General features: G+C 50.9%; 1 protein-coding gene across 1 annotated transcript; it reads right to left on the minus strand.

Moving 5' to 3' along the window:
* Positions 1-5,485: 5,485 nt before the first annotated feature.
* LOC308351521 (solute carrier family 22 member 20) lies at positions 5,486-26,547 on the minus strand (the record flags this gene model as incomplete). Its single annotated transcript, XM_080817250.1, has 10 exons — positions 5,486-5,975; positions 13,479-13,682; positions 13,882-13,990; positions 16,002-16,216; positions 19,485-19,600; positions 20,489-20,612; positions 21,147-21,315; positions 24,196-24,350; positions 25,977-26,080; positions 26,173-26,547. The coding sequence occupies 10 exons, from the start codon at positions 26,545-26,547 to the stop codon at positions 5,879-5,881; spliced, it is 1,668 nt and encodes a 555-aa protein (XP_080673376.1). The 3' UTR covers positions 5,486-5,878.
* Positions 26,548-26,991: the final 444 nt, after the last annotated feature.

The raw sequence follows: 26,991 nt of genomic DNA on the forward strand, positions 1-26,991 counted from the left end.
TCATGATCCCAGGGTCCTGGGATCGAGCCCCACATCGGGCTCTCTGCTCAGCAGGGAGCCTGCTTCCTCCTCTCTATCTGCCTGCCTTTCTGCCTACTTGTGATCTCTGTCAAATAAATAAATAAAATCTTTAAAAAAAAAAAAAAAAGTTATACTAAGGGGTGCCTGGGTGGCTCAGTCAGTTAAGCAGCCAACTCTTGATTTTGGCCCAGGTCATATCTCAGGGTCATGAGATCAAGCCCATGTCGGGCTCCATGCTTCATGGGGAGGCTGCTTGAGGTTCTCTCTCTCCCTCTCCCTCTGCCCCTCCCCCTAGTAGGACTCTTCCCCCTCTTCTAATAAATCTATCTTTAAAAATAAAATAAAGGGCGCCTGGGTGGCTCAGTTGGTTGGGCGACTGCCTTCAGCTCGGGTCATGATCCCAGAGTCCCGGGATCGAGTTCCGCATCAGGCTCCCAGCTCTTGGGGAGTCTGCTTCTCCCTCTGACCTTCTACCCTCTCATGCTCTCTCTCACTCTCTCTCTCTCTCAAATAAATAAATAAAAATCTTTAAAAAAAATAAATATAAAATAAAATATTGTGTCACAGAAATAACCATACTTTCTTGTCAATTCCATTATAATGAACTCTCATCAGATCTTTAATAATGGACATTTAAGAATCTTTGTCATTTACAGAGTTTTTATTTTACTCTGATGCTTTTAAAAAAGTGTTCCAACAAATTGCTTCATCTTCAAGGAAACTCATGGAAAGTACTCTAGAGTAGAGGGTTGTTTTCTTTTTTAAAATCACTTTAAGTTAAAAAAAATAATAAAATCACTTTAAGTTCATAAAACTGAGCTGGGTAAGAATTTCCAGAACTAATGGAAAAACTGGGTTCAAGCAGAACAAGAATGAATAAAGTGGGACCAAAAGAACTGATGAGGATGATTATAATTTTTACGACTTTTTGTTTGAAACGTTGCTGGTTCTTGGACATTTGTTTTTTCCAGATTTAAGAAAACTTTGTTCTCTTCTCTCTTACTATGGCTCATGGCAATTTGCTAAGGTATAGATTTGTAAACAAAGACGAAACATTAATTTCCTCTCCCTCTCTGATCCTGCCAGAAACGCTTGTGTGTTCTTTTCATGGTAATATATTTAGTTATGTGCATAAGTTCAATAAGAATCTATTCTCCTTGTAACAGGACACAACCAGAGACACTGGGTGTATTACCAAACCTTTGATTGGAATGTCATATTTGAGAGAGATATGCAAGCCTCAGATATGATCAGATAGCTTTAAGGAGCTGTTTTAACCTTGGCTTGGCTTCCTGGCCTCCGGCTTTTAAGAATTCAATCTGAGTTTCGTTATAGAAAGTTCCAGCAAAGGGGCACCTGGGTGGCCCAGTTGGCTAAGCAGCTGCCTTCGGCTCAGGTCATGATCCCAGGGTCATGGGATCGAGTCCCTTATCAGGCTCCCTGCTCAGCAAGGAGCCTGCATCTCCCTCTGCCTGCTGCTCCCCTTGCTTGTGCTCCATCAAATAAATAAATAAAATCTTAAAAAAAAAAAAAGCTTTCAGCAAAGCTGTCTTAAAAGGAGCTTATATGGTCAATCACTATTCTTGCTACACTTATGTAGATAATCAGGCCAAGTTTAATACAAATAAATTAGTTTTACTGTGATTATCTTTGGCTAAGAAAAAGCAGGCAGGTGGGAATGATCGCCGAGAGAAAAATTATGTTTGCACCTTTGCCTAGATATTAGATTCTCATCCTCTCGTTGCCTTTGAGGTTTTGGGACACACCTGCAAAATGGACTCAATCCTGAATTCTTCTAGTTTCCTCAAATATCTGGCTGTGACTCCCCAAATGTTTCTAATTTTCTCCCACCCTTCCGATCTGGAATAGCCCTTGAATCTCTTTCAAAGGGACTCTCCCAGGTCCGTGTGGTCCTGTGCAGACCCGGGAGACCTCCAAAGTGAACTGACCAGGAGGAGAAGCAGCTGACCTTGAAGTTGAGTGCGTCTACCCAAGATGCTGAGTCAAAACTTCGAAGTTCAGCTGCACATGAAATCCTTCCTTCTTTTCTTTCATTTACTCCGGCCTTGGCCTGAAGAGACAACACCATCGTCGGGATCTTCCAGGCCATTACGGGGAGTGGGGGCTGCTAATCTTTCGGACTGCCGGATTGGTCATCAAAAACTCTGACCTGGGGGGCGCCTGGGGGGCTCAGTGGGTTAAAGCCTCTGCCTTTGGCTCAGGTCATGATCCCAGGGTCCTGGGATAGAGCCCCACATGGGGCCCCACATGGGGCTGTCTGCGAAGCAGTGAGCCTGCTTCCCTTCCTCTCTCTCTGCCTGCCTCTCTGCCTACTTGTGATCTCTTCCTGTCAAATAAATAAATAAAATCTTAAAAAAAACAAACAAACAAACCTCTGACCTATCTACGATGCCAGAGACCCCCTGGTCCATTTCGCTGTTGCTGGTTAACAGTGCCAAACTTGGGGGACTGCGTGTCGAGGCTGTATGCGAAGAAAGTTGATACAAGGCAAAGGTAACCAGAATAAAATTCTTGTGTGGCCTGCAGCCCTTTAAATATTTCCAGGCCTCGTGGATGTCACCTTTCTGGTCCAGAATCCAGCAGGAAATTCCCAGAAGCCCTTTATGAGTCATTCATGCCTCCATGCAGAGCCTTACTTCCCCAGTTAGGGATAAATGTAAATGAGGCTATAATCAGGAACGTCTTCTTAACTCTTGAAATTATTGCAGAATTTGCTGCTAAAGCGATAGCTACCCAAGAAAAAGGCTTAGGTTCTCTGGCCCAAGTTGTTCTTGATAAGAGGATGCCCCTTGACTATCTTTCAGTCTAGCGAGGTGTCTGGGCTGAGGCCAATACTACCTGCTACACCCGGATCGAAACTTCTGGGGAAGTTGAAACTCAATGACATGAACCCAGTTGTACCTAATTACGTACCATGACATAATTACACTGAGCCAGTTGCTTGGCTTAGAAAGGTGACTCCTTCAAAGGGGTCTTGGACTCACCTGATTTGGGTTGGTTTGGGTCCCAGGCTCTGAAGTGGGCTCTGGACACTGGGAATTATCCTGTCTGTAATAACCCGAGTAATCTCCCTGGCATATTGTATTACCTCAAAAGTTTATTTGTTTTTAAAGGATTTTATTTATTTATTTGTCAGAGAGAGAGAGAGAGAGCACAAGCAGGGGGAGCGGCAGGCAGAGGGAGAGGCAGGCTCCCCGCCGAGCGAGGAACCTGATGCGGGACTCGATCCCAGGATCCTGGGATCATGACCCGAGCCGAAGACAGACGCTTAACCGACTGAGCCACCCAGGCATCCCTCTCTCAAAAGTTTAAATGCATGTTGGCAGCTACTAACCACCGAGCAAATGATCTCTCGAAGACTGGAACATCAGAAAGGAATAAAGACTAAAAAATTGTAAACCTGAAGTCGTGATTTGTGAATACCAGAGATTCGGTAAAAAACCTTGCAAAAACCATCTTGACTTGTGGGCTCTATGTCACCCAAGGGATCAGTACACGCTGGGACAAGTACAGAGCAGTTGCTGAGAGTGGCACCCATGCCTTAAACTTTGATCACATCCTCTCAGGTTGGGAGTCTAATCAAAAGGGCAGAATCGTTTAAAAAAGGAAGAACAGGCCAAAATAGAGTCACTTGTGCCAAACCCCACACCAACGAACCAAGACTTTAATACCTAACCGAATGGCAGTTTTAGCTTCTTCTGGGAGAGGCTGGAACCAATGAGTCTGGAATTTCTTGATCAACCCCAGTGAGGTCATCTGCTTGATCAAGTCCCTCCGACACCCTGTCCTTTCCTAAAGGAAGGTGACCTTCTTGAAATAATCCTTTCTTTTGTTTATGACTTCCATATCCCTGTCCTTTTCTGTCCACAAAGGCTTTCCACTCTGTGTAGATCCTCAGAGCTCCTTTCTACGTTCTGGATGAGCTGTTGCCTGGTTCATGAAATGTTGAATAAAGTCAATTAGACCTTCAAATTTACTCAAATTCTGGGCTTTTAAAAAAGATTTTATTAATTTGAGAGAGATAGAGTGAGAGAGCACAAGCAGGGGGAGCAGCAGAGGGAGAGGGAGAAGCAGGCTCCCCACTGAGCAGGGAGCCTGATTTGGGGCTCGATCCTGGGACCTAGAGATCATGACCTGAGCCAAAGGCAGACGCTTAACTGACTGAGCCACCCGGCTGCCCCCAAATTCTGCTTTTCAATAAAACATGTACAAAATCTTGTTTCTCTATTCAGGTCTTCCATTTTGTTTTTCTGCCTCCTCCCTCAGAGTTCAGCAGTGACATATCATTTTTTTAAAAAGATTTTATTTATTTGACAGGAAGAGATCGCAAACAGGCAGAGAGGCAGGCAGAGAGAGAGAGGAGGAAGCAGGCTCCCCGCTGAGCAGAGAGCCCGATGCGGGACTCGATCCCAGGACCCTGAGATCATGACCTGAGCCGAAGGCAGAGGCTTAACCCACTGAGCCACCCAGGCACCCTACATGTCACTTAAAAAAAAAAAAATCCTCATGACCGTTTCATCCACTCCAGCAACATGAACTGAGTTCCTGCTATGAGTGGACCATAGCACGAAGTTGACATAACTGTCTTCAAGGAGCCCCTAGGCTAGAACAGCCTGTAATGAATCCATCACAACATGGTGAGGACGGAATCACCCAGAGGCAGGCAGGGAAGGTCGGGGAATGCTGCTGCCTGGAAGGCAGGGACTGTCACGGTGGATCTTAAGGCATGACCGCAGCCTTCTGCCTTTCAAATGTACTGATCTGCTGAGGGCTGTGGGTTGAGAACCACTCAGAAAGGAAACTCACATCAAAGATCGCTGAATGACAGGTGAGATCTATGGGAGAGACAGACTGAGGATTTGGTGCATCAGGGCTCATGCCTTGGGACAGCTTTCTGGAGGATTTTTCAAGCTCTGTTCCAAAGGGTAAGCTGCTGAAAGAATTGACCTTGGCGAAATGACATGTTGCCGTGGTTCCTGCCCAAAGTGTGATATTCTTACTTTTTCCCCAGATTGTCCTTTTTTCTAGAGCTTTAGGGGTGGAGCCCTGATCTCATCGATTCTCTGGTAATTCTAGGGGGAAGGGATCAGACAGGGAAATTTGCTCAAGACTACTCAGTGAACCAGGATTTGAATCCTTCATGAATCCAGTCTGAGGGACAGTGAAGGCCAAGGTCAGGGGTGCTGGCACCTATCCAACAACTGGACTGGGAATGGATCTGAAGTCAGAGGGATTCCAGGAATTCACCTCCCTGTGAGACGTTTGGAGAACCAAGCCACGTCCTGTTTTTGCAAGGTGGTATTGCCAGGAATGCCCGGGAGGGGTAGAGGTCGCCATCCAGTGCCTGAGTCCGGCTTCATCACATATTCAACCAACTACTTACTAAGCATGTGCCACGTGCAAATCCCACATTCGCTAGTCGAGAAGGTAAGTCATACAAACTAGGGGAAGAGAGTTTAATTGCATATACGGGCAAGGCAGAGTAAATGCCAAAGGAGTGGAGTAGAGTGAGTTCGCAAGGACAAGCTGGGTGGGGCCGTCCCAGGGACAACCAGGGGCACAAATGTCAGCCACCCTAACCTTGCAAAGACACAATATTTGGTACCTGGACAGGGTCTCTCTTGACTTTCTACACATTTGTGATGGCCAGTTGGCTGCTGGTGGTCAATTTCTTTCCAGGAACCAGAGCCCTGGTTTGTGGCTGGCTCTTTGGGATGGACTTGAAGAGTCACCACGGTCCTTGGCTTACCTCACCCCCATCAGCGTCAGAAAGAGCCGCCGGGGGTGTGTGAACACCCAAAGAGGTATTGTGAGCCAGCACCGGGCTCCTGGCAGCTTAGATGGTTTCTTTGAGGGGAGAAGATCCCAGCTGCTGGAGAGAAATTTCTTCCTTCTTCTCTTCTTCATCCTTCTTGGAAAGACCTCCTTTGACTCTGTTGAGATGAAAAGGCAAATGGAAAAATAAGACAGAAAGGCAGAAAGGAGGTGGTAAGAAGCAGGTGGTGTGTGCACAGCCTTCAAGACCTGGGTCTCTACTGTCCGCAAACCCCCAAGGATGGTAGAAGCCACAGCGGCCCTTCCCCTACTTCTCATGGGGGCCCCTCACGGAAAGACTGCAAGGTTAAAAAGTTTTCCAGTGAAGGTCTGAGGCCAGACACACACCCAAGGTCTCTCAACTGGTGAATGGGGCACCAGGCTCACTGAACTTGCTGGGGCTGGGCCTGGCTCCCTTGCGGACCAAGGACACCCACCGAGACTGTAGGGGGACGGGGCACTGCCAAGGCCCTTCTCCCTCTGCCCCAGGTAGAGAATCAGTCAGGCAGGAGCAGAGAGGAGAGTCAGGGGCTGGGCCTCCCAAACGGTGTGAGGGCTGCCCCATGGGGCTTTCTGTCCTTTGAACAGATGTAGTTTTGCCTTTTTCGATTCTATTCCCCTGTCTTTGAAATAATTTGTGTTCTGGTCTCTTTTATTTTATCCTGGAACTGTGCAGCCTGAGAATGGTTTGTTCTACATAATTTTGTTACTCTTCATTTTCTTCTCGTTTTCATCAGTTACACCTCTCATCAATTGCTCCGGTCTACTTTCGCTGGCTCCGGTTTGAGAACATTTTCAATGTTCCAGATGTTTTATCAGAGTTTTCATCCTTAATTGTAATTGTTTATTTCTAAACTTTTAGTCCAATGATTTAAGCCATTTTTGGGTGTGATTATCTCTTCACATAATCCCAAAGAAACGTCTCTTTCTTCTCGCTCTACTGTCCTCCATGTCTCTCTTTTCTGCACTTGAAGCCTTGTAGCCTTTCTGACTCTGTCTCTTGGGTCCATTCAGCTTATTGGTTTTACCCGTTGTGTGCCTGCAGGGTGAGGGTTGAGGGCCAGAAGCCTGTCCTGCCTACCTCTGTCTCCTCAACTCCCACCCATGGATTCCCCATCCTTTCCAAAGACGATTCCTAAAAACCCAGAGGCAGACATTCTCCAGATTCAACTGCTCCAATGGTCAGACTGGCTCAACGCCATTTTTTAAATTCATCATATGAGCAAAGATGACCAGAAGGCCTGTTGTGGGACCTGAAATCCATGGTCTTCTTTTTTAAAATTCTGGAATATAATACAATAAGCGTTAAAAATGTGCTGGGGTCAGCCAGGCAGCTGGTGTTCACCGTGCGTGAGACGGTGGCAGGAGGTCCCAGCTGACCAATGGCTTGGGCTTTAGTTTTGGTGGAGCGTCAGACCTCCTGCTGAAAGGCTGCAAGCCATCCCCCACCCCTCACCTCTCTAAGCCCCCACTACCAGTGGGAGAAACTCCATGGAAGGTCACTAACTAGAGCCTCACAAATTTGTCCAGGCCCTGTGGCCTCTCATCTGGGTCTTTCCACCACCTTGGCAGGCTTTAAGGAGCGTTAGCCTCTTCCCAGACCCATCCTTAGCTTCTGGGCCTTGAGAAGGGCTCCCCTGTGCCTGGGAAACGACCTAATTGAATTCTTTTTTTATTTTTTAATTTTTTCAATTTTTTAAAGATTTTATTTATTTATTTGACAGAGAGAGATATTGCGAGAGAGGGAACACAAGCAGAGGGATTGGGAGAGGGAGAAGCAGGTTCCCCGCTGAGGAAGGAGCCCAGTGCAGGGCTTGATCCCAGGACCCGGGGATCACGACCTGAGCCGAAGGCAGAAACTCAATGACTGAGCCACCCAGGTGCCCCGACCTAACTGAATTCTTATAATTATTTTCATTGTGTGCCTCTCCACCTTGGTTACCAAAGAAAGCCTGCTCAATATAGACAATTTGGAGATAATTTTCCTATTAAAATATTTTAAAAGTTTTATTTATTTAACTAATCTCTATCCAGTGCGGGCTCAAACTCAGGACCCCAAGATTGAGTCGCATGTTCTTCCGACTGAGCCAGCCAGGCACCCCTTGAGATCATTTTAAAAAATGTAAAGTAGCCAGGGGGTGCCTGGGTGGCTCAGTTGGTTAAGGGGCTGCCTTTGGATCGGGTTGTGATGCGGGGGTCCTGGCATCGAGTCCCACATTGGGCTCTCTGTTCAGCAGGGAGCCTGTTTCTCTCTCTCCCTCTGACTGCCTCTCTGCCTACTTGTGATCTCTCTGTCAGATAAATAAATAAAATCTTAAAAAAAAAAAAGCAAAGTAACCAGGAAAAAAATTGTCACTCATACCTTGAGGCACCAATTGTCACCATTTTAAGATATTTCTTTCTTGCGGGTCTCTATTTCTTTTTTTTGAAGTTTATTTTAATTTTGTTTATTTATTTATTTATTTAAGTAATCTCCACACCCGATGTGGGGCTCAAACCCATGACCTCAAGATCAAGAGTTGTATGTTCCACAAACTAAGCCAGCCAGACGTCCCTTGAGTCTCTTCTTTATTTTTTTTTAAAGATTTTATTTATTTATTTGACAGACACAGATCGCAAGTAGGCAGAGAGGCAGGTAGAGAGAGAGGAAGAGAAGCAGGCTCCCCGCTGAGCAGAGAGCCCGATTCAGGGCTCGATCCCAGGACCCTGGGATCATGACCTGAGCCGAAGGCAGAGGTTTTAACTCACTGAGACACCCAGGCGCCCCGAGTCTCTTATTTCTTGACATAATTAGGAAATATCATAGTTGATTTTAATATACTATTTAAAAATATAGTATAAACATTCCCCGGGCCCTTAAAAAGTCTTCATCAGGGGCGTCTCGGTGGCTCAGTGGGTTAAGCCTCTGCCTTCGGCTCAGGTCATGATCTCGGGGTCCTGGGATTGAGCCCCATATTCGGCTCTCTGCTCGGCGGGGAGCCTGCTTCCTCTCTCTCTCTGCCTGCCTCTCTGCCTACTTGTGATCTCTGTCAAGTGGATAAATAAAATCTTTAAAAAAAGCCTTCATCAACATAACTTTTTACTATTGCACAGTATATTATAATTGATTGAAATTGTTGGAGAGCTAGAGAGTTTACATTTTTTTCTGGGCGTATTAAATATGGTGATGAATACCCTTGTCAATATCCTTTGTCCACATTTCAGCTGATTTGCTTAGGGCAGAGTCCTGCAAATGTTGGGATAAACCTGGTGGTGGGTGGTGTTGGATTGGAGTTGGAAGTAATGGTGTGACTCACGGTTTTCAGTACGATCTACAGATATAGAAAAAAAGATGTACGGGTCTGTGTATCTATATGTATATTCATATATTCCCTACTTACGTCTGCTGAGAGGGCTTGAGAGCAGGAAAAAAAAACATAATAATGAGTCCCTCATACCTGGATCTTGGATTTGTAAATTTAAGATTTATTTGAGAGGGGGATGGGGTGGGGGAGGAGCAGAGGGAGAGAGAGAATCTCAAACAGACTCTCTGCTGAGCCCCATGAGGGGGGGGGGCATCTTACAACCCTGAGATGGTGACCTGAGCCAAAATTAAGAAGCAGACGCTTAACCAACTGAACCACCCAGGCGCCCCAAGGACCTTGGCTTCTAAATACCATTCTTCCGTAAAATGAACCAAGAAGTCAGGGAAAGGGTTGCTGTCAAGACAGCTACGGGGAAATGAGCCTAGACTATCCAGAAAACAAGGACATACTGGAAGAATTGTGAAAGAACACAGAAGTCAAAAGTTGTACCAGCTGATGGGATGCAATGAGCGGACTCGGGCTCACGCCTGTGATAACAGTACCAGAGATGTCTAAGCTGCAAGCGGTAACATCAGAAAACCCCAAACCGGGGGAAAATCTACAGAACAACTGGTCTGGCATCTTCAAAACAGTCAAGGTCATGGTGAATTCACAGCTAGTCTGTGGCAGCTCCACGTTCAACCTCAAAGACATCTGGAGCCAAGACACTGACCATAAACGACAAAGGATGAAACGGACTAGCCGGTAATTGATCAGGTGCTGTCAAAGTGGGACTGTCCCTCTGGAGGCCGCCTCTCCCAGCCCGTCTAGGATTGTCTGTTACAAATTATGAGTTTATGGTCTGCAGTTGGTTTACCTGGTTCTACCACCTGATTTTAGCTGTGACCAACAGGATACCGAGAAAACCCCTCAGCAGGTGTATGTGCCTAGGCTTCCCTGAGAGTTCGGTATCTCCCTTTCATGCTGACAGCCTGTGACAGAGACCAGAGGGCAGACAGTACCGCCAGGTGGTGCACCAGGATGCCCTGGGCCTTCCTGATGGTTGCCTGCATTTTTTTTTCCCTCTTAACTGTTTTGTATCCTTCATCTCCTGAAAGCCCTATATAAGTGTGCTTTATGGCCTCACACTTGTCCTTCCTAGTATAAAACCTTGTCTAACTGTTGGAGTCTAGAGAGTCCGAGAACCCTGGAGGACTTCGTCCAGCCCAAACGAAATGCAACGTCTAAATGCCTCTTCTTTTTTTTTTTTCTTTTAAGATTTTATTTATTTATTTGTCAGAGAGAGAGAGAGGGAGAGAGAGAGAGCGAGCACAGGCAGAGGCAGAGGGAGAAGCAGGCTCCCCGCCAGGCAAGGAGCCCGATGTGGGACTCTATCCCAGGACGCTGGGATCGTGACCTGAGCCAAAGGCAGCTGCTTAACCAACTGAGCCACCCAGGCGTCCCCTAAATGCCTCTTCTGATTTCGAACCACATCCTCTTGCTCTATAGGATGTTGGGGGTGGGGCCAGGGATGGGGGTGGGGAAGACGAGCAGAACTTGACCAAGGCCAGTGGATTAAATGGAAATCATGTATCAATATTAGCTTTCTGACTGGGATGGCTCCGCTGAGGTTGTGTAACAGAACATCCTTGTTGGAGAGAATTACACATTAGAGTATTTGGCGGAGGGGTCTCCACAACGTTCTCTCCCAGGGTTCAGACAAAGAGGGTACTTTTGAGATTGTCCCAGACCTCGCTCAACACACAGATACAGACGCAAACGGCCTTAAACATATGTTAATTTAAAAAATAAATGATAAGGGGCGCCTGGGTGGCTCAGTGGGTTAAGTCTCTGCCTGCGGCTCAGGTCATTATCTCAGGGTTCTGGGATCAAGCCCCACATGAGGCTCTCTGCTCAGCAGGGAGCCTGCTTCCCTTCCTCTCTCTCTGTCTGCCTCTCTGCCTACTTGTGATCTCTCTCTCTGTCAAATAAATAAATAAAATCTTTTAAAAAAATAAAAATAAAAAATATAAACGATAAAAGCATACAAAATCTGGGACGACTATGCAGCATTTGTGAAGCTTCAGAGAACGCCCTGCTTTTGAGATGTTGGTTAGTTTCCCCGCGTGGTCAAGGTCTCCACACCCCCTGGGACGATCGGGCTCCTGTAGGACCAGCTAGGTCAGATCCGATCAGCAAATCGTTGTGAGAAAGAGTGCTTGCTCCCAACTATTTTATTCTATTTTGTTTTAAAGATTTTACTTACTGGGGTGCCTGGGTGTCTCAGTGGGTTAAAGCCACTGCCTTTGGCTCAGGTCATGATCCCTGAGTCCCAGAATCGAGTCCCCACATCAGGCTCCCAGCTCTGTGGGGAGTCTGCTTCTCCCTCTGACCTTCTCACCTCTCTTGCTCTCTCTCTCAAATAAATAAATAAAATCTTAAAAAAAAATAAAGATTTTACTTACTTATTTGACAGAGAGAGAGAGCACAAGCACAGGGAGTGGCAGGCAGCAGGAGAAGCAGACTCCCCGCTGAGCAGGGAGCCTAGAGCCCAACTTGGGGCTTGATCCCAGGACCCCAGGGTTAATGACCTCACCCAAAGGCAGATTCTTCACCAACTGAGCCACCCAGGGGCCCCTCAACAATTCAAAAAAATAAAATTATTTTTAGGGGCGCCTGGGTGGCTCAGTCAGTTAAGCATCAGAATCTTGATTTCGGCTCAGGTCGTGATCTCTAGGTTGTGGGATCGAGCCCCGTGTCTGGCTCCGTGCTCAGCATGGAGTCTGCTTGAGAGTCTCTCTCTCCCTCCCTCTCCCCCTGCACTCTCTCTCTCAATAAATTAAATTAAATTAGTTTTAGTAAATGGTCTCCATCAGGTAATTGGTTCACATCTGTAACAACATACAGTAGCTTTATAATAAATGTTCCTGGCAGGATCAAAGAGAGCTCTGTTACCCAAAATTCGAATTCATTCGGCATTACTGGGATTTTTCTAGAGCTAGTGTAAGTTAAATGTGAGCTTAACAATGCCCAGGCCAGAACCATTACAGTAATACTGGGGGAGGGGGGGCGCTCCTGCAGTTGTCTTTTCACGTTCCTTGGGTCCCTCGGGCAACATCTCAGAGCCCCTGCGGACAGGCTCTGCGTTGGATTAACCCAGCATCTGGGCTGTCTAGACCTGTACCTATGGCGTGGATGGGAATTAAACAGGCAGAGAGCAAAGGGAGGAACATTCCAGACAGAGAGAGCAGCCTTGGTGCTGGCCCGGGCCAGACCCTGGGAGCCTCGGAAGATTTCAGATTTTCTCTTCAACGTAAAAGGGTGCCGGAGCAGGGACGTGATTCTTCCCGTGGCAAGCCTTGCACACTAGTGGTGTATGAAGAATAAAGAGGAGGGGACGGGGGAGATAGGAGGCTTGTAGAGTCCAGACTCGGAGGGGGGATGGTCACAGGGGTGAGAGAGGGGGACAGATTCAGAATGTATTTTGGAGGCAGAATTGACAGGACTTGCCAAAGAATTTGTCCTTGAGCTACGTGAGTCCAGCCATAGTCCATGGCTCGGGTTAGAAGCAGGATGCTCTCGGGGGATTATTTTAAGGATTTCAAACACAGTCCACCTCGCAGGTCCCTGGAGCAATGGCTCTGGCTGCCGGATCAAGCTGGACTCCGAGAAAGCTACAGCCTCGGGCCCTGTTCCCTTCCCCCGCCCCATTCCCCACAACCAAGGGTCTTCGGTGACCCCACTATTGGGGGGAAATGCACCAAGTCCACCTGGCATTTTCAGAAAGATCCTCAAGGACATCACCTTACTCAGTGACCGCCCTGAGGAGCTCCATGAGAGAAATTTCTTCCAGTGTTAATTGCGGAGGAAAGGCTCACTTTCCCCAGAGAACTGGTAGCGCTTTTCCTCTCTGACAATATGATGAAAGTCATTAAGGGGGCGTCTCCCTTTCTATTGCGCTGGGTCAAACCGGAAGTCTACCCCGGCAGCCGCACAGGCCTGTCTTTGCTTCCGAGTGTGGCACCTCTCCTCCCCACAAACCGTCATCCCCACGTCTCTGCCAGGCTTGACCTCCACGCATGTCCCTGTTTTGCCTGGTCTCCAGTTTATTCTTCGTTCCGTGTCACAATTCACGGTTGGGTCTGTCCTTGATGAAAGCCAAGCCTCTTAGACAAAGGTGGGTGGGTGAGGCTGGTCTTCCCGGTGTGGCTCCCACCCACCCGCCATGACATTGGTACAGCAGCGGGGGGACCCTCATTGCCCCAGGTCGTTTCACAGGAACCCGCAGCCTGTTTGGCCATCCCCACCCGCTCCCCACCATGCCCAGAGGCTCCTTACCTCCTCTCCATGGCCTCGATGGTCTCCAGCAGGGGCGCGTTGCGGGTCTCAGCCAAGAAGCAGACAGCCAGCCCGGCCAGGATCGAAGTGGCCCCAAAGCCCATGGGGGGCAGGATGGCACTGAACTCCCCGAGCGTGGTGATCAGGGGTGCAACCAGACCCCCAAAGCGGGCACTGACCGAGGCAAAGCCCATCCCCATCTGCCTAAAGAGTGCAGACTGGTCAGTGGCCGTGGCCCAGACTGCCTAGAGGGCCGGGAGTGCCAGGACCCGGGTGTCAGGGGGCAGAGGGAAAGGAGGAGGGGTCCTGCTTCAGCAAACTCAGCAGGTGCTGAGGCCTGGAGCTCTGGGGTCTCCCAGGTTGGGGCAGGTACTGCTCTGCTCCCCGTACCCCACGGACCCACCTGATCTCTGTGGGGTACAGCTCTCCAGTGAACAGGTACACACAGATGAACGAGCTGGCCAGGCAGCCTTTGCCTAGTGCTGCCTGGGCGGTGCGCAGGGTCTGCATATCTGCAGAGGGGTGGACAGAGTCGGGGGGTTTGGGGGGGCTTAGAGCCCCAAAGGGGTCAGGGAGGCAGAGGGGTAGCAGTGGGAGCAGGGGTGCTCGGGAGGGGATGGGATATGGGGAAGAGGCTGAGGCTGAGGCTGAGGCTCAGAGCCCGAAAAGGCAGGAGGGAGGCCAAGCAGTGGGTGGCAGGGATTGGAATCCGCACTACCTCATGTTCCCACCGAGGCCCCGGGATGCCCCACACTGCCCTTCTCTCACTTCTGCCTCCTTTTCCCCTTTCCGAGGCAAGACAAACTTTGGAGTGAGGCCTGGATTCAAACCCCAGCTCTGACCCAGCTGGGTGATCCTGGTCACTTGTCACTTAACCTCTCTGAGCCTCCATGTCCTCAACCATAAAATGAGGAAAATACCAGCGCCTGCTTCGCCGGGCTGTCATAAGTTTCCATGACGTCAGGAGTGCAAAGGGCTCAGCGCTCACTCAATGTTTGCTCTTACCATTATTAACTTGTCCTGCTGTTGGTTATGTCTAGTAAAACCCCCACGGCACGCCCAACCTCCAAGCAACGGTCAAGGAAATTATGGTAGGTCCTCCGGCTGCGCACTGGGTCCAGGAGGGGAGACTTATAAGATACCCACACCTGGGCCCTACCCCCTCTCCGTGACATTAAAGCCTCTTGGGGAGAGCCTCAAGTTTGGGTATTTCTTTCAAGGTCCCTCGGAGATTCCAACAAGCAGCCAGAGTTGTGAAACACCAATCTGGATGAATTGTCATACAGTAATACAACACTGGGGTCATGGGACATTTGTATGAACAGGTACAAGCGGAGTCTACTTAAAAAAATAATAATAAATAGGGGATTCTGGGTGGCTCGGGTGAGTGACTGACTTCAGCTTCGGTCATGATCTCGGGGTCCTGGGGTCAACCCTCCTCGGCAGGGAGTCTGTTTCTCCCTCCCTCTCTGCTCCTCCCACCATGTTCTGGCACTCTCTCTAAACTGAATGAAAAAAGGTTTAAAAATAATAACAATAAATAAATAAAATGAAAAAGCACATTTATGTTATATAGTGAAATAAGATATATTATATATAAATTATATATATAAATATAAATATGTATAAATATTTTATATATATATAAATTTTATATATAAATATTATATTAAAATATATTACATATTTATATATGTAAAATATATAAATATATATAGTGAAATAGGATATATTATATATATAAATATACACACATATATTTAATCATATGTATACACACATATAATATTATCTCAATTATGGCAAATACAAAATCTACAAAAAGATTGGAAGAAAATATGTCAAAATACCAATAGTAGTAATCTACCATTCCACAGGAAGGTGATAAGACACTGAGGAATCAGACAAGTTGCCCAAGGCCATGAGCCCTTGGCTTCCCACAAGCTCTAGGACTCTTTTTTTTTTTTTTTTTTAAGATTTTGTTTATTTATTTGACAGAGATCACATGTAGGCAGAGAGGCAGGCAGAGAGAGAGAGAGGAGGAAGCAGGCTCCCCGCTGAGCAGAGAGCCGGATGCGGGGCTCGATCCCAGGACCCTGGGATCATGACCCGAGCCAAAGGCAGAGGCTTTAACCCGCTGAGCCACCCAGGCGCCCCGAGCTCTAGGACTCTTGATACTCAACCCCGGCTTCTTGTTGGAATCACTGAACCGTTTATTAGATACCTACAGTTGGGTCCCATTCCTTGACACTGGAACCCCTGAGCACTGGGAATTTCAAAGGTCATCAACCTGATCTCCCTGACAAGATGGTAAATGCCTTGGGGGCAAAGACTCCTGTCTCTGCCAATTCTCCACCGTGACCCTGATACTGAGCCCTGAGTGCTTAGTAAAAACTCTGCTAACAGATAGTCACTTCCTTTCCAGATCCTGGAGAACATCCTCAGCCCTGTTCTCTTATTGCAGTCAAGGCCCACCAGACCCCAGAGACTCCCGGGCGGTCACGGCAGAAGCAGATGGCTCACCTTCAGGTACAAACATGTTCACGATCACCATGAGCCCGGCCAGGATGAGGAAGGAGGCCACGGTGGCCCGGCGGCCCACATAAATCATGGTGGTCGTGGCCACCAGCATGGCCGGGATGTCTATGACCCCGAACAGGACCTGCACCAGGTATACACTGAGTCCAAACTTCTGCAAGTCCATGGCCAGCCCGTAGTAAGCCATGGAGTTGGAGAACCTGGAAGAGGCAGCAGAACGGTCCTGCTTCAGCCCAAGGTCCACTGTTCTGGACCCAGGGGATGGCACACTCCATTTTCATGTCCCTCCCTTTCCCCTCACCAAATCCAAGTCTCTGACTTGGGTTTTAGAGCCCAGGCTACCCTCCCTCCACGTCCCTGCTTAGGCACCTGCTCCCCAAGTCCAAGTGTGGTGCTCTGGAGTGTGAGTGTTTTTCCCTATCTGCACTGCTCCAGCCCCTCCTCCTCCCCTCAGTGGCTGGTCTGAGCTTCACATCTAAGAGCTGGAAGGAGAAAACGAGAGCCTCCCAACCAGCGAGGACCCCGTCGGACCCTCACAGCGTCTCCCGATGTTTACTGAGAAGTCTGCACCTGTAGATGGCTGCTTCTGCCAAGGCGGGGTTTACACTCAATCTGATGGCAAAGGTCTGGAGTTCCCACACTGGGGGGGGGGGCGCTCTAGAGAAATTTAAAATGTCCCTGTGGCAGTGTCTCAAAGAGACATTTATACATCTGTGTTCATAGCAGCATTGTTCACAAGAGCGGGAAGGTGGAAACAAGCCCAAGTGTCCATCAACCGATGGGTAGATAAACAGCACGTGGGGCATGCGGGTAATTACTCAGCCTTTGGAAGGAGGAAGCAGGCGCTGAACTGCATGGTTATCAACCATCACGATGCCAAACTTCGTTACATGTCATTTAGCCCAGTTAACAATAAAAGTGTGGAACTGGCCCTCATGCACCTGCCGCGGTGGCCTGGCTACGTTTCCCTGCAACACCTCATGCTGACACAGGCTCTGGGACATCTGGGGGAGGGGAGGTAGAACAATGGAATTTGGCAGGGGGCTCTCTCCAAGCAGGAGCCCGGCCTCTGCCCCCTTAGTGCTTACTGAGAAACGCCTCCCATCCTCCCACCTACCCCCAGCTACGTGAGTCAGGAGAGACGGAGAAGAAAAGACCCTTCTAGAAAGCTGATACAGTAATTCTTGTTGACTCTAGGCAGGTCTGGGTGCATGTAACACGCAAAGATATTTACAGACATGGTTGCGTTATTAGAAGCAAGTAGCGGTTATGTGTGGTACTGACCCATTTTTGTAAGAATATATGTGGGTGTCTTGTGTGGACAAAGGTCTGGGAGGATACGGACTCGTGCTTGGCAGGGCTTACTGCTGGGGGGGTGGGGCGAGCAGAGTGGGAGGAAGAGCATTCGCTTTTCTTCCATACAGTGATAACAGGTACGAGTCTTGAGTTTACCAAGATACTGTTCTATACGTGAATGCTTCTAATCTTCACAACCGCCCTATGTGGTAGGTACTATTATGATATCAATGTTACAGGTGGGGAAACTGAGGCACAGAGAGGTTAAGGAACTCGCCCAAGATGACACAGACAGAGCTGTGGCAGATAAGTGACACAGCTGAGATTCAAACCCAAGCAGTCGGGTTCCAGAGTCCTGTCTTTTGTTTTGTCTTTTTTTTTTTTTTAAAGATTTTATTTATTTATTTGACTTTATTTATTTGACTGTTTACTTATTTATTTGACTTATTTGACTATTTATTTATTTGACAAGTAGGCAGAGCGGCAGGCAGAGGGAGAGGGAGAAGCAGACTCTTCATTGAGCAGGGAGCCTGATGCGGGGCTCGATCTCAGGACCCTGGGACGACGGCCTGAGCCGAAGGCAGGGGCTTAACCCACTGAGCCACCCAGGCGCCCCTGTTTTGTCTTGTTTTTTAAATTGAACTACACTTGAGTCCTGCCTCACAACCAATACATGACGTGTCTCTATGTTTCTGGGTTATTTGAAAAAACAAATTTTTTCCCAATGAGTATGCAGTGGTTTTGTAATTTAGGAATAAAAAAACAACCAACCAGTAGAGAAAAAGAAATCCACGTTACGGGAGGCATGTACAAAAGGAGCTTGTGAAAGACTACCAGTTCCTCAAAATTCTTCTTCCTTCTCCCAAATCTCCCCACTTGCCTGCGGAAAGTCCATCGGGCTGACCCAGTCCCCAGCTGCCCGAATTACTTCCTTCAAACAGAAACGGGCCTTAGCTTATTCTCTCCAGAAGGATCCAAGAGGGGACTTCCAACCCTGGAATTTTTCATTCATGATGATTCTTCCCGGTGGGAAGAGGAGAGCAAAGCAGGGGGCGGGCCGGCGGGCCTGCTCATGGTAGAGCATCGCCTCCCCAAGTTGGGTTCTGAGGAGCCCTCTGGCTGCCCAGGGCAGGAGCCCTCCGGAAGTCCAGAGTGGTGGACAATCCCACGTTTCAAGTGTACAAGGGACACAGCTCCAACTTAAATCAGAGACTAGACTACCTGAGCACTTACCTCGGCCAGGTGTGGGGGTTACATGTCTAAACATTTAGTTCTCAAAAGGACCTTAGTGGTAGGCATCTAGGCCGGAAACTGTGGCACCAGGAGGCTGGCTGCCTCGCTCAAGGTCACCCAGGTCGTCTGGTCTTCTACCACAGCCTGGGCGGTAACCACTGAACAAGAATACTGGGTGTCCTCCTGAGGACAGATGACTTGTCGCCCGTGTTCCCTACTTCACAAATATCAACCCTTACTATTTACATACCTAGGACATCCTGATCCTTAAAATGCCGTCTACCCCCTTTTTAAATCCGTTCCTCATCTTAGGATTTGCCAGCTCCAGTCTGTGCTAATGGGAACAAGTTGCCCTTGTGGTTTGATCCGTTTTACCCTTCCTGTTTATCTAGGTGACCGCTCTGAATTCCTTCCTGGTCCCCTGGCAAACCCCACAGCCGTTTTTGTAAAACCCACTTCGATGCCATCTCCTGCGTGAAGTGCTCGGCAGCTTCAGTCAGGAGAACTGCTGTAAGGACGCTTGTCACACGTCATAGACATTGTCTCCCTGTCTGTCCCTTTCTGACCCACAAGCGTTTTTCCGGAGTGGGACACTTCCCAGAATCTCCTGGAGAGCCCCAAGGGCCTATCAGGAGGGGACAAGGTGCATTTTGGAAAAGCTGCGTGTGTGATTCCAGTGGGTACCCCCACCCCCACCAAGGTGAGACCCGCTGCCCAGATGTGGGGTCCCCAGGTCCGCACAGATGTCTCATCTATGACCACATCTCAGCGCTGAGCAGAGGCCCAGAGGACCGTAGAGAAAGGGTAGGGAACAAGATCGGATTCACGAGGCTCACCTGCTCGTTGCATTAAGAGTATTTGAGAACAGAGTTTGGAAGTGGGGATAAGAGCCTTGGCCCCGCCTCAGGTCGAAGATGTGGGCTCGAGCACATCACCTACCAGACCACCATGAGACAGCACGTGACCTTCCGGATGGCCGGGGTTCGGAAGAGGTCCAAGACCGAGTTGGAGGGGCGCACACTTGCGATCTCACTCTGGAGGTAGGAGTTTACCACCTGGACAAGGAAAGTTTGATCAGCAGAAGGAAAGGATCTGGGACCCTGTTTTCCCGCGAGGAGTGCCTTCATCTGGGGAGAGGAAGGTCCCTGGCAAGACGGCTGGTTCTAGTCTCTGCATCCTGGGACTGATGGCTCTCAACAGATTGCTTGCAGAGCTTCGGGATGAAGCAGAGGCTCCAGTGTGAGTCCCAGGGCTCCTGAGCTGCCTGCTGATTAGGCTGAAATCACCCCCTGTGGTTCTCGAGGGACCCTCACACCTCACTCCCAGTAGAGACCCCGAGACAGGCTTGGGCCGTGGTTAAGGGCGGGGGTTCTGAGCGGTTCTGCCACTTCCCACTGTGTGTTCTTAGGCAAATGACCCGGCCCATTCAAACTTGGCCTCCTCAACCGCAAAAGTAACACGTTAAATGAGGTTATGGACATAAAGCCCTCAGCAGAGTGCCTAGCACGGGGCTCGAGAAACCCTACTTACTCATAATAAATGGTGACGATCTTACAAATGGTAATTCTCTGATGCTGGTATTTATCGTAAAGGGTACCTTTATTATTGATTCTTGGATAATTTCCTTTTATGGCTTCTACTTCAATATCTTCACTTTATCTTTTTATTTAAATTTCGGCAATTCCACAGGAATGGGGTTATTTCCCCATGGCAGAGATAGATGGACCGATGAACAAAGCTGTTAAGTGCTTTCTCGCAGACCACCCAGCCCTTCGATGGTTAGGCCTTCCCGCCTCCCTGGAAGTCCTCCCTCTCTCCTTACTCCCAGCCTCTCCGCCTGGATGGCGGGCTCGTCCCGGCAAGCTACGGAGTCCCGGCACACGTTGAGGCCACCAGCCGGAGCAGAAACGGTCCCTCCCCTTTCTTCCAGCCACGCCACCTACCTCTTTGGTCAGCCTGTCCCCTTCCTGCGTTCTCCCGTTCATGACGGCCACCTTCCGCAGGTTCTCCACGGCTAACCGCGACCTACCGTGCAGCAGGAGCCAACGGGACGACTCCGGCAGCCACCTGGGACCAAGGGAAGGATGAAGGACGGCAGGCGCGACTAGAGCTCCTTCCGTTCTCCAAACCCAAATACACCTTCGTTCCCTTTCCAGCCGCCTCCAGACTCAGGGAGACTGGGGCACACGCCAGCTTCCCCTTCCCAAAGCACAGCGGACAGGGACCCACTGAAGGGCACTTAAAAACGGTCACAGATCCGGTTTTGAATCTGGTTCTGACCCTGCCGCGTGGCTTGCATCAGTCATGGCCCTCTCTGGGCGGTGTCTCAGTTCCCCTCCTGTTGCGAGTTGCAAAGGAACTGACGAGCAAAGCAAAACCATTCGAACGTTCTGGAGCCGTACATCAATGTAAGGGATTTTATCAGAGCTTCCTGATAGCCATGGACAGTGCCCGTGAGCCCGTGGTCCCCACAAGCATCCACCCCCTTTCAAGTCCCCACCATGCCCGGCAAGTCCCAGTCACTACATAGTCCCAGATTGTCACAACGGGGGGCTCAGTCACACAGGTGCACCCTCCCACCCCCCCTCTGTCGGGACGTACCAAGAATAGAAGAAGAAGATGAGGAAAGGAACAGAGACAGCAAACTGCAGCCAGCGCCAGGGGCGGATCAGGTACGCCACTCCGGCCAGGATGAGCTGACCCAGGGTAAAGGAGTACCCCAGCAAGACCCCTGCCACGGTCCGGCCCTGGGTGGGCATCCACTCCACGACTGCAGAGGGAATCAGGGCAGGATCAGTGGGACCCACAGCCCCCACAGTTATCTAATCCACCTGTGCACTCATAGTGACTCTGTGGCCACTTGAAATTTTTCCAGAGCTCTACTGAGACACAGGTGCACCAGAGAACTAAATATAGCCAGTAAGGGACATCTGGGTGGCTCAGTCGTTAAGCATCTCATTTCAGCTCAGGTCGTGATCCCAGGACCCTGGGATCGAGCCCCACACCCACTCCTTGCTCAGCGGGGAGCCCGCTTCTCCCTCTGCCTGCTGTTCCCTTTGCTTGTGTTCTCTCCCTCTGACAAATAAATTTTTAAAATCTTAAAAATAATTTAAAAATACATATAACCAATTAAACCACAAGAATGTTAGAAAAAGTCATGGCAATTTTTTTTTTCAAACTTAGCGTCGGGAAAGTCTTTTCTAAGAACGCCACAAAACCCAGAAAAAAAACAGAAGCAATGAAAGGGAAGATCAACAAACTTGACTTTATAAAAATAAGAGTGTCTGCATATAAAAACAAACACCTTGACTGGCTTTAACAAAAACAAACCAGCACCATAGGTCAAGTCATAATGTCAGCAAAAACATGTAAACAAAAAATTTGCAACTCAGATTATAGATAAAAGGTAAATTTCCTTAATATTGGAAGGGCTCTTACATATCTATAGGAAAACCACCAAAAGGCAAAAAAAAAAAAAAGAAAAGAAAAGAAAAGAAAAGAAAAAAACAAAAAAAGAAAAAGAAAAAGCCCACAAAACAACAGGCAAAAGATATAAATGGTTGGTAGGAAAGGAAATATTATGGCTCTTAATTACATGATTTTTTGGTAAATAGCAGAACTTGGAAACAACCTAGCTGTCCATGCATGGGGCACTGGTTAAGAAATCACACGCGCTCTTACAAGGCAACCGTAGCACATTAACGAGGACACTTCCCCTTCCCAGGAGCAGTCAGCTCCTGCGTCCAGTCCATCACCAAATCCTGTTGCTTCTACCAACAGAATCCGGTTGAGCACTTCCTGCTAGCACCCGCCCTGAGCCACCACCCCAACCGCCCTACCCCACCCCACCCCTGCAGCCAAGCCACTCTGCCGCTGGCTGGTTGGGGGAGGCACGGTGGCAAATGCTCAGTCCAATCAGGTCAGGCCTCTCCTCGGCTTGGGCTCCTCCAGTGGCTCCTGCCTTTCAGAGTCAAAGCCAAAGTCCGTAAGTGGTCACAGGCCCTAAGGACCTGCACCCCCAACTCCCTGACCTCATCTGTCACCACTCCACTCCCTGCTTCCCACCCTCCCGCCACAAGAACCCCCTCCTCGGGACGCCTGGGTGGCTCAGTCAGTTAAGTGCCTGCCTTCAGCTCAGGTCATGATCCGGAGGTCTGGGGATCGAGTCCCGAATCCGGCTCCTTCTCAGCGAGGAGCCTGCTTCTCCCTCCACCTTCTGGTCCCCTGTTTGTGCTCTCTCTCTCTGACAAACAAATAAATAAATTCTTAAAAAAAAAATAAAAGAACCCCCTCATCTTGAGCCCCCAAGAAACACACACCCCTCAGGGCCTTTGCCTGGAATGTTCCTCTCGCAGATAGCCGCAGGGCACACTCCCTCCCTCCTGCAAGCTCTGCCCGGTGACCCCTCTCAGTGAGGACTTCCCCTGGCCACTCCACCGTCCCCCCAGCTCCCTGCTTGCTCATTCCCTCTCTGGGTTTTAGTTTCCTCTGCAGCATGTGTGCTCTTCGCACATACTGCATAAGCCGCTTGTTCGTGCAGCTGTCTTTCTTCCTGCACAAAACAGAGGCTCCGTGAGACCAGAAATCTGCTTTGTACCTTGTTCACCTCTGGTGCTCAGAACCGCATCTGGTATGTAGTGGTAGTACAGGGTGTGTGTGTGTGTGTGTGTGTGTGTGTGTGTGCACGTGTGTGCATGTATGCGCAGGGATATGCGTATATGGGGGCGTGCACAGGTAGGAGTGTATGTGTGTTTGTAGGGGTGTGTCTCACAGAGGCAATTCTAGCACGACACGGACCATGCATGTCTGATCCCGCCTTCCGATCCTGCTAGCCGTGGCTGGATGCCCGCCCTGGAGGCTGAGGCGAATGGGCTGGGATTTGTCGGGATCATGTGTGAGATCAACAACCTCGGGGGATGTCAGGTGTGCAAGCCTGGTGCGGCCTGGCTCTCCGGCCCTAAGATTGTCCCCCCATCCCTGAAATGAAGGACCCATCCCGTCTTCGGCAGCAGTCTCTGGATCTCTCAGACCCTCCCCGAGCCTCGTAGTGTCCCAGGTGCCAACTAAGCCCTTAGCACAAGCAGGTGGCCGGCCTGTGTGCACTATGTGCTTTCTACTGCCTGACGGTGCTCCGTGCCGGAGCGATCAGCCGCTGCCGGAAACCAGCCTGGAGTGAGGACTGACCCTGTCACTTTGGGAGTGGGGGACAGTCCCACCTGGCTTCCAAGGGGCCAGGTCTCCACCACGGGGCTAAGGAGCCTGGGTGAGCCCTGCCCTTTTTGGAGCCACAGCATCTTAGGACAGCCTGGAGCCTTGGGGACCACTGCATCTCAGCTCCCTTTGTGACCCCACACTGAGCCTGGCATACAGTAGGTGCTTACTAAGTGGTTCCTGGGGACTATCACACACAGGAAAACAACCCAAGCCTCTCAGCATATGGAGGGACACGCTGCCACCAGGGTCCGCAGCTCACGGCCAGCAGGGAGAGCCCAGATGCCTGAGAACCCGGGAGGGGGAGGCGGCGAGTATTTCTGAGTGGAAGTCACTGGACACGAATCCCAACACAACAGGAAATTCGTCCACTGATAAGGCACGACCCCCACTTTCCCAAGCCCACCGCCCCACCAGGGCCCTCCTTGGCTGGACTCACCCAGGGAGAGGGAGTTGAGGATGATTCCAGAGAAGGTCATGCCCATCAGGAACCGGAAGACACAGTAGGCACCGAAGGAGCCGAAGTAGGCGGTGGCGGCCCCGGAAACTGCCAGCTGCAGGTACGACCAGACCAGGGGGCCCTTGCGGCCCAGCCTGAGCCGGGCGCCGGGCTGCGGTTAGCTTCCGGGGGCAGCAGCCTCATCCCTCGTGGGGGCTGCCGGGGGAGGGAGAGAGGAAGCGGCTCCCCCAGGCCAGTCCCTCCAACAGAGCCAGGTGCACCTGCTGGGACCCAGGCGCTGGTGGCTGAGGGTCAGGGAGGGAAAACCGGACACGAAGACTTGTCTTTTCTCTTTTATTCCTTCACTCAAGGAGTATATCTGCCTCCCCCCGCCCCAACCCAGCTCCTAATCTTCGGGGCTTGCGGTCAGAAGGTCCCGAGTGAGCTTCTGGCTGGACGGAGGCCTCACACCAGGACTCAGGGGCCAGTGGGAGCAGGACCCCAGCATCGAGTCCTCATTTGAGCTGGTCATGCTGGGGAGGTCCGGGTCGGGCGGGGGCTTGTCACAGCACAAATGGGTCGAAGGTCAGGGTTCAGGGTAGCAGGGTTACCCCGGTCTGGCCTTGGCCATGCCCCATGTGTGAGGATCCAGGGCCAGAGCCCTGGCGCGGCTGGGAGGGCAGCAGGCCGGGAAGGGGGCCGCACACTGCCCACCCCCTGACCCATTCACTCGTTCGCACGTTCATTCTCTGACGCAAACATGCCTCGATCACCTCTAGGTAACTAACCGTCCTGCACTGGGGGCTGGTGACGAACACGATGCCGTGGGTAAGAGACAAGCTCGTCCACTGGAAGGCCGGGCTGTGCCATGACCTAGTACGGCCACGGTCATGGCGGAGCTGCCCACGAGGGGCCTGAAGCACGCAGCCCGGGGTGAGGGGCAGTCTGCACTCCAGGGTGCGGGGCGGCAGTGGGGGGTTGGCGCGGTGGGGGGGTAGGGGCACCCCTGGAACTGGAGGGAAGAGGAGGGGGCAGGGGGAGGGGTGGACGAGCTGGAAGGTAGGGGAAAGAGGACAGGAGGTGTGGAGCTGACTCCATCACAGTCAAGCGCCGGGTTGGGTTTCCTGGGGTCCCTCTGGAAGGGCTGCCGGATACCCTCAGGGGCCGTTCTGCTTAGTTCTGGTCTTCCATACCATAGAATTTCAGCAGGGACAATAGGGAGGCCCAGAAAGTTCTTTCTAAAGGAACATGCAGAGGCCTCGAGGGGAAGTAAAAGCCAGGTCCAGAAGCACCCGTGGGGTGTACCAGCATTGGCATGACAAAGGTGGGACACAGCATATGTACCTGGTGGCACGGATGACATAAAATCATAAAATATTGGGGCGCCTGGGTGGCTCAATCATTAAGCGCCTGCCTTTGGCTCAGGTCATGATCCCAGGGTCCCCGGATGGAGTCCTGCATTGGGCTTCCTGCTTGGCGGGAAGCCTGCCTCTCCCTCTCCCGCTCCCCCTACTTGTGTTCCCTCTCTGTGTCAAGTAAATAAATAAAAACTTTTAAAAAATCATAAAATATCTCTGCAAAGAGACACAGAAACCAGGCTGCCCTCTAGAAATCAGTGGACGGTGGGACAGCAGTGGGAAAGGGACCCTTCCCTGCGGACTCTCCCACACCTTCTAGAACGGTGAACCATGCAAATGGCTCATCTCTCTACCAAGCAGCGTCAATAAAGTCAAATGAACGAAGAGGCTCAGGTGTCTGGGACCCTCCCCGTCAAGGCTCACCTGTCCGCGAGGCTGCCGAATACGGCGGCGCCCACCAGCACCCCGGCCATGTAGATGGACTGAGCTAGGTCGCGGAGGGGGCGGGCCTCACACACCAGATCCCACTGCAGGGGAGAGAGGGAGAGGGGCGCTCCAGCCTCGGCCTCGGGCAGCAGCCCCCCCCACACCGGTCCACCGCGCTGCCTCCCCCGCGGACCTCTGTCACGATGGTGTCCGGGAATGTGCTGCGGTCATAGACCCAGCCGTCCTTGCAGCCCTCCGTGGCTGCCCCGTGGGCAGAGGTGTTGGGGCTCAGGAGGGCCCACTGAGGCTCCGCGAAGCGCCGGCACGGTTCGGGGGCCCCGAGCTGGTCCAGGGGTACGGTGGCCCTCAGCCAGGCCCCCGAGTGGTTGGTGGCGGCCATGGTGTGGTTGGCGGAGCCCCGGCAGTGGTGGCCGGGCACAGCGGCCGTAAAATTCTGCAGGAAGTTGTGACACGCCAGCAGGCTACAGGGCAGGAGCAGCAGGGCCGTGTAGACCAGCTGGAACCGCCCCACACCACCCAGGCTGTCCAGCAGGTCCGTGAAGGCCATGGTCACGAGCTATGGCCCAGCCTGCTGCGGCCTTATGTAAAGGACAGGCCCCCGGGGGGTGGAGGAATAGGCCCGGGGTCAGGACCGCACGCCCCGCATCCGGCAGGTCAGAGGGGTCTGGTTACACCTCACAGGAGGCCCTGGGCGTCCCCAGGCCTGCAGGGCTCCCCCTCCCTCCAGGGCCTTGGTCCTCACTTCTCTCCATCTCCACTCCCAGCTAGAAAACCAGGGGTCCCAGAGCGCTGCCTTGCAGCCCACCGCCGGGATCCGCAGGCCCAGCCACCCCACCCCTGCCGGCCTCCCCGGGGGACCCCAGCAGTCACTGCCACCCCATCATCACCCTCCCCTCTCTCCTGAGGGCCACCGTGAGGCACCTTCCAGAGCCCGATCCAGACAGCGTAGGGGACCCAGTCCCTGGGCCCCAGCCCCCGAGAAGAGGCTGCA

This window comes from Martes martes (genome assembly GCF_963455335.1).
Source record: "Martes martes genome assembly, chromosome: 10".
In the NCBI taxonomy this organism is placed as follows: Eukaryota; Metazoa; Chordata; class Mammalia; order Carnivora; family Mustelidae; genus Martes; species Martes martes.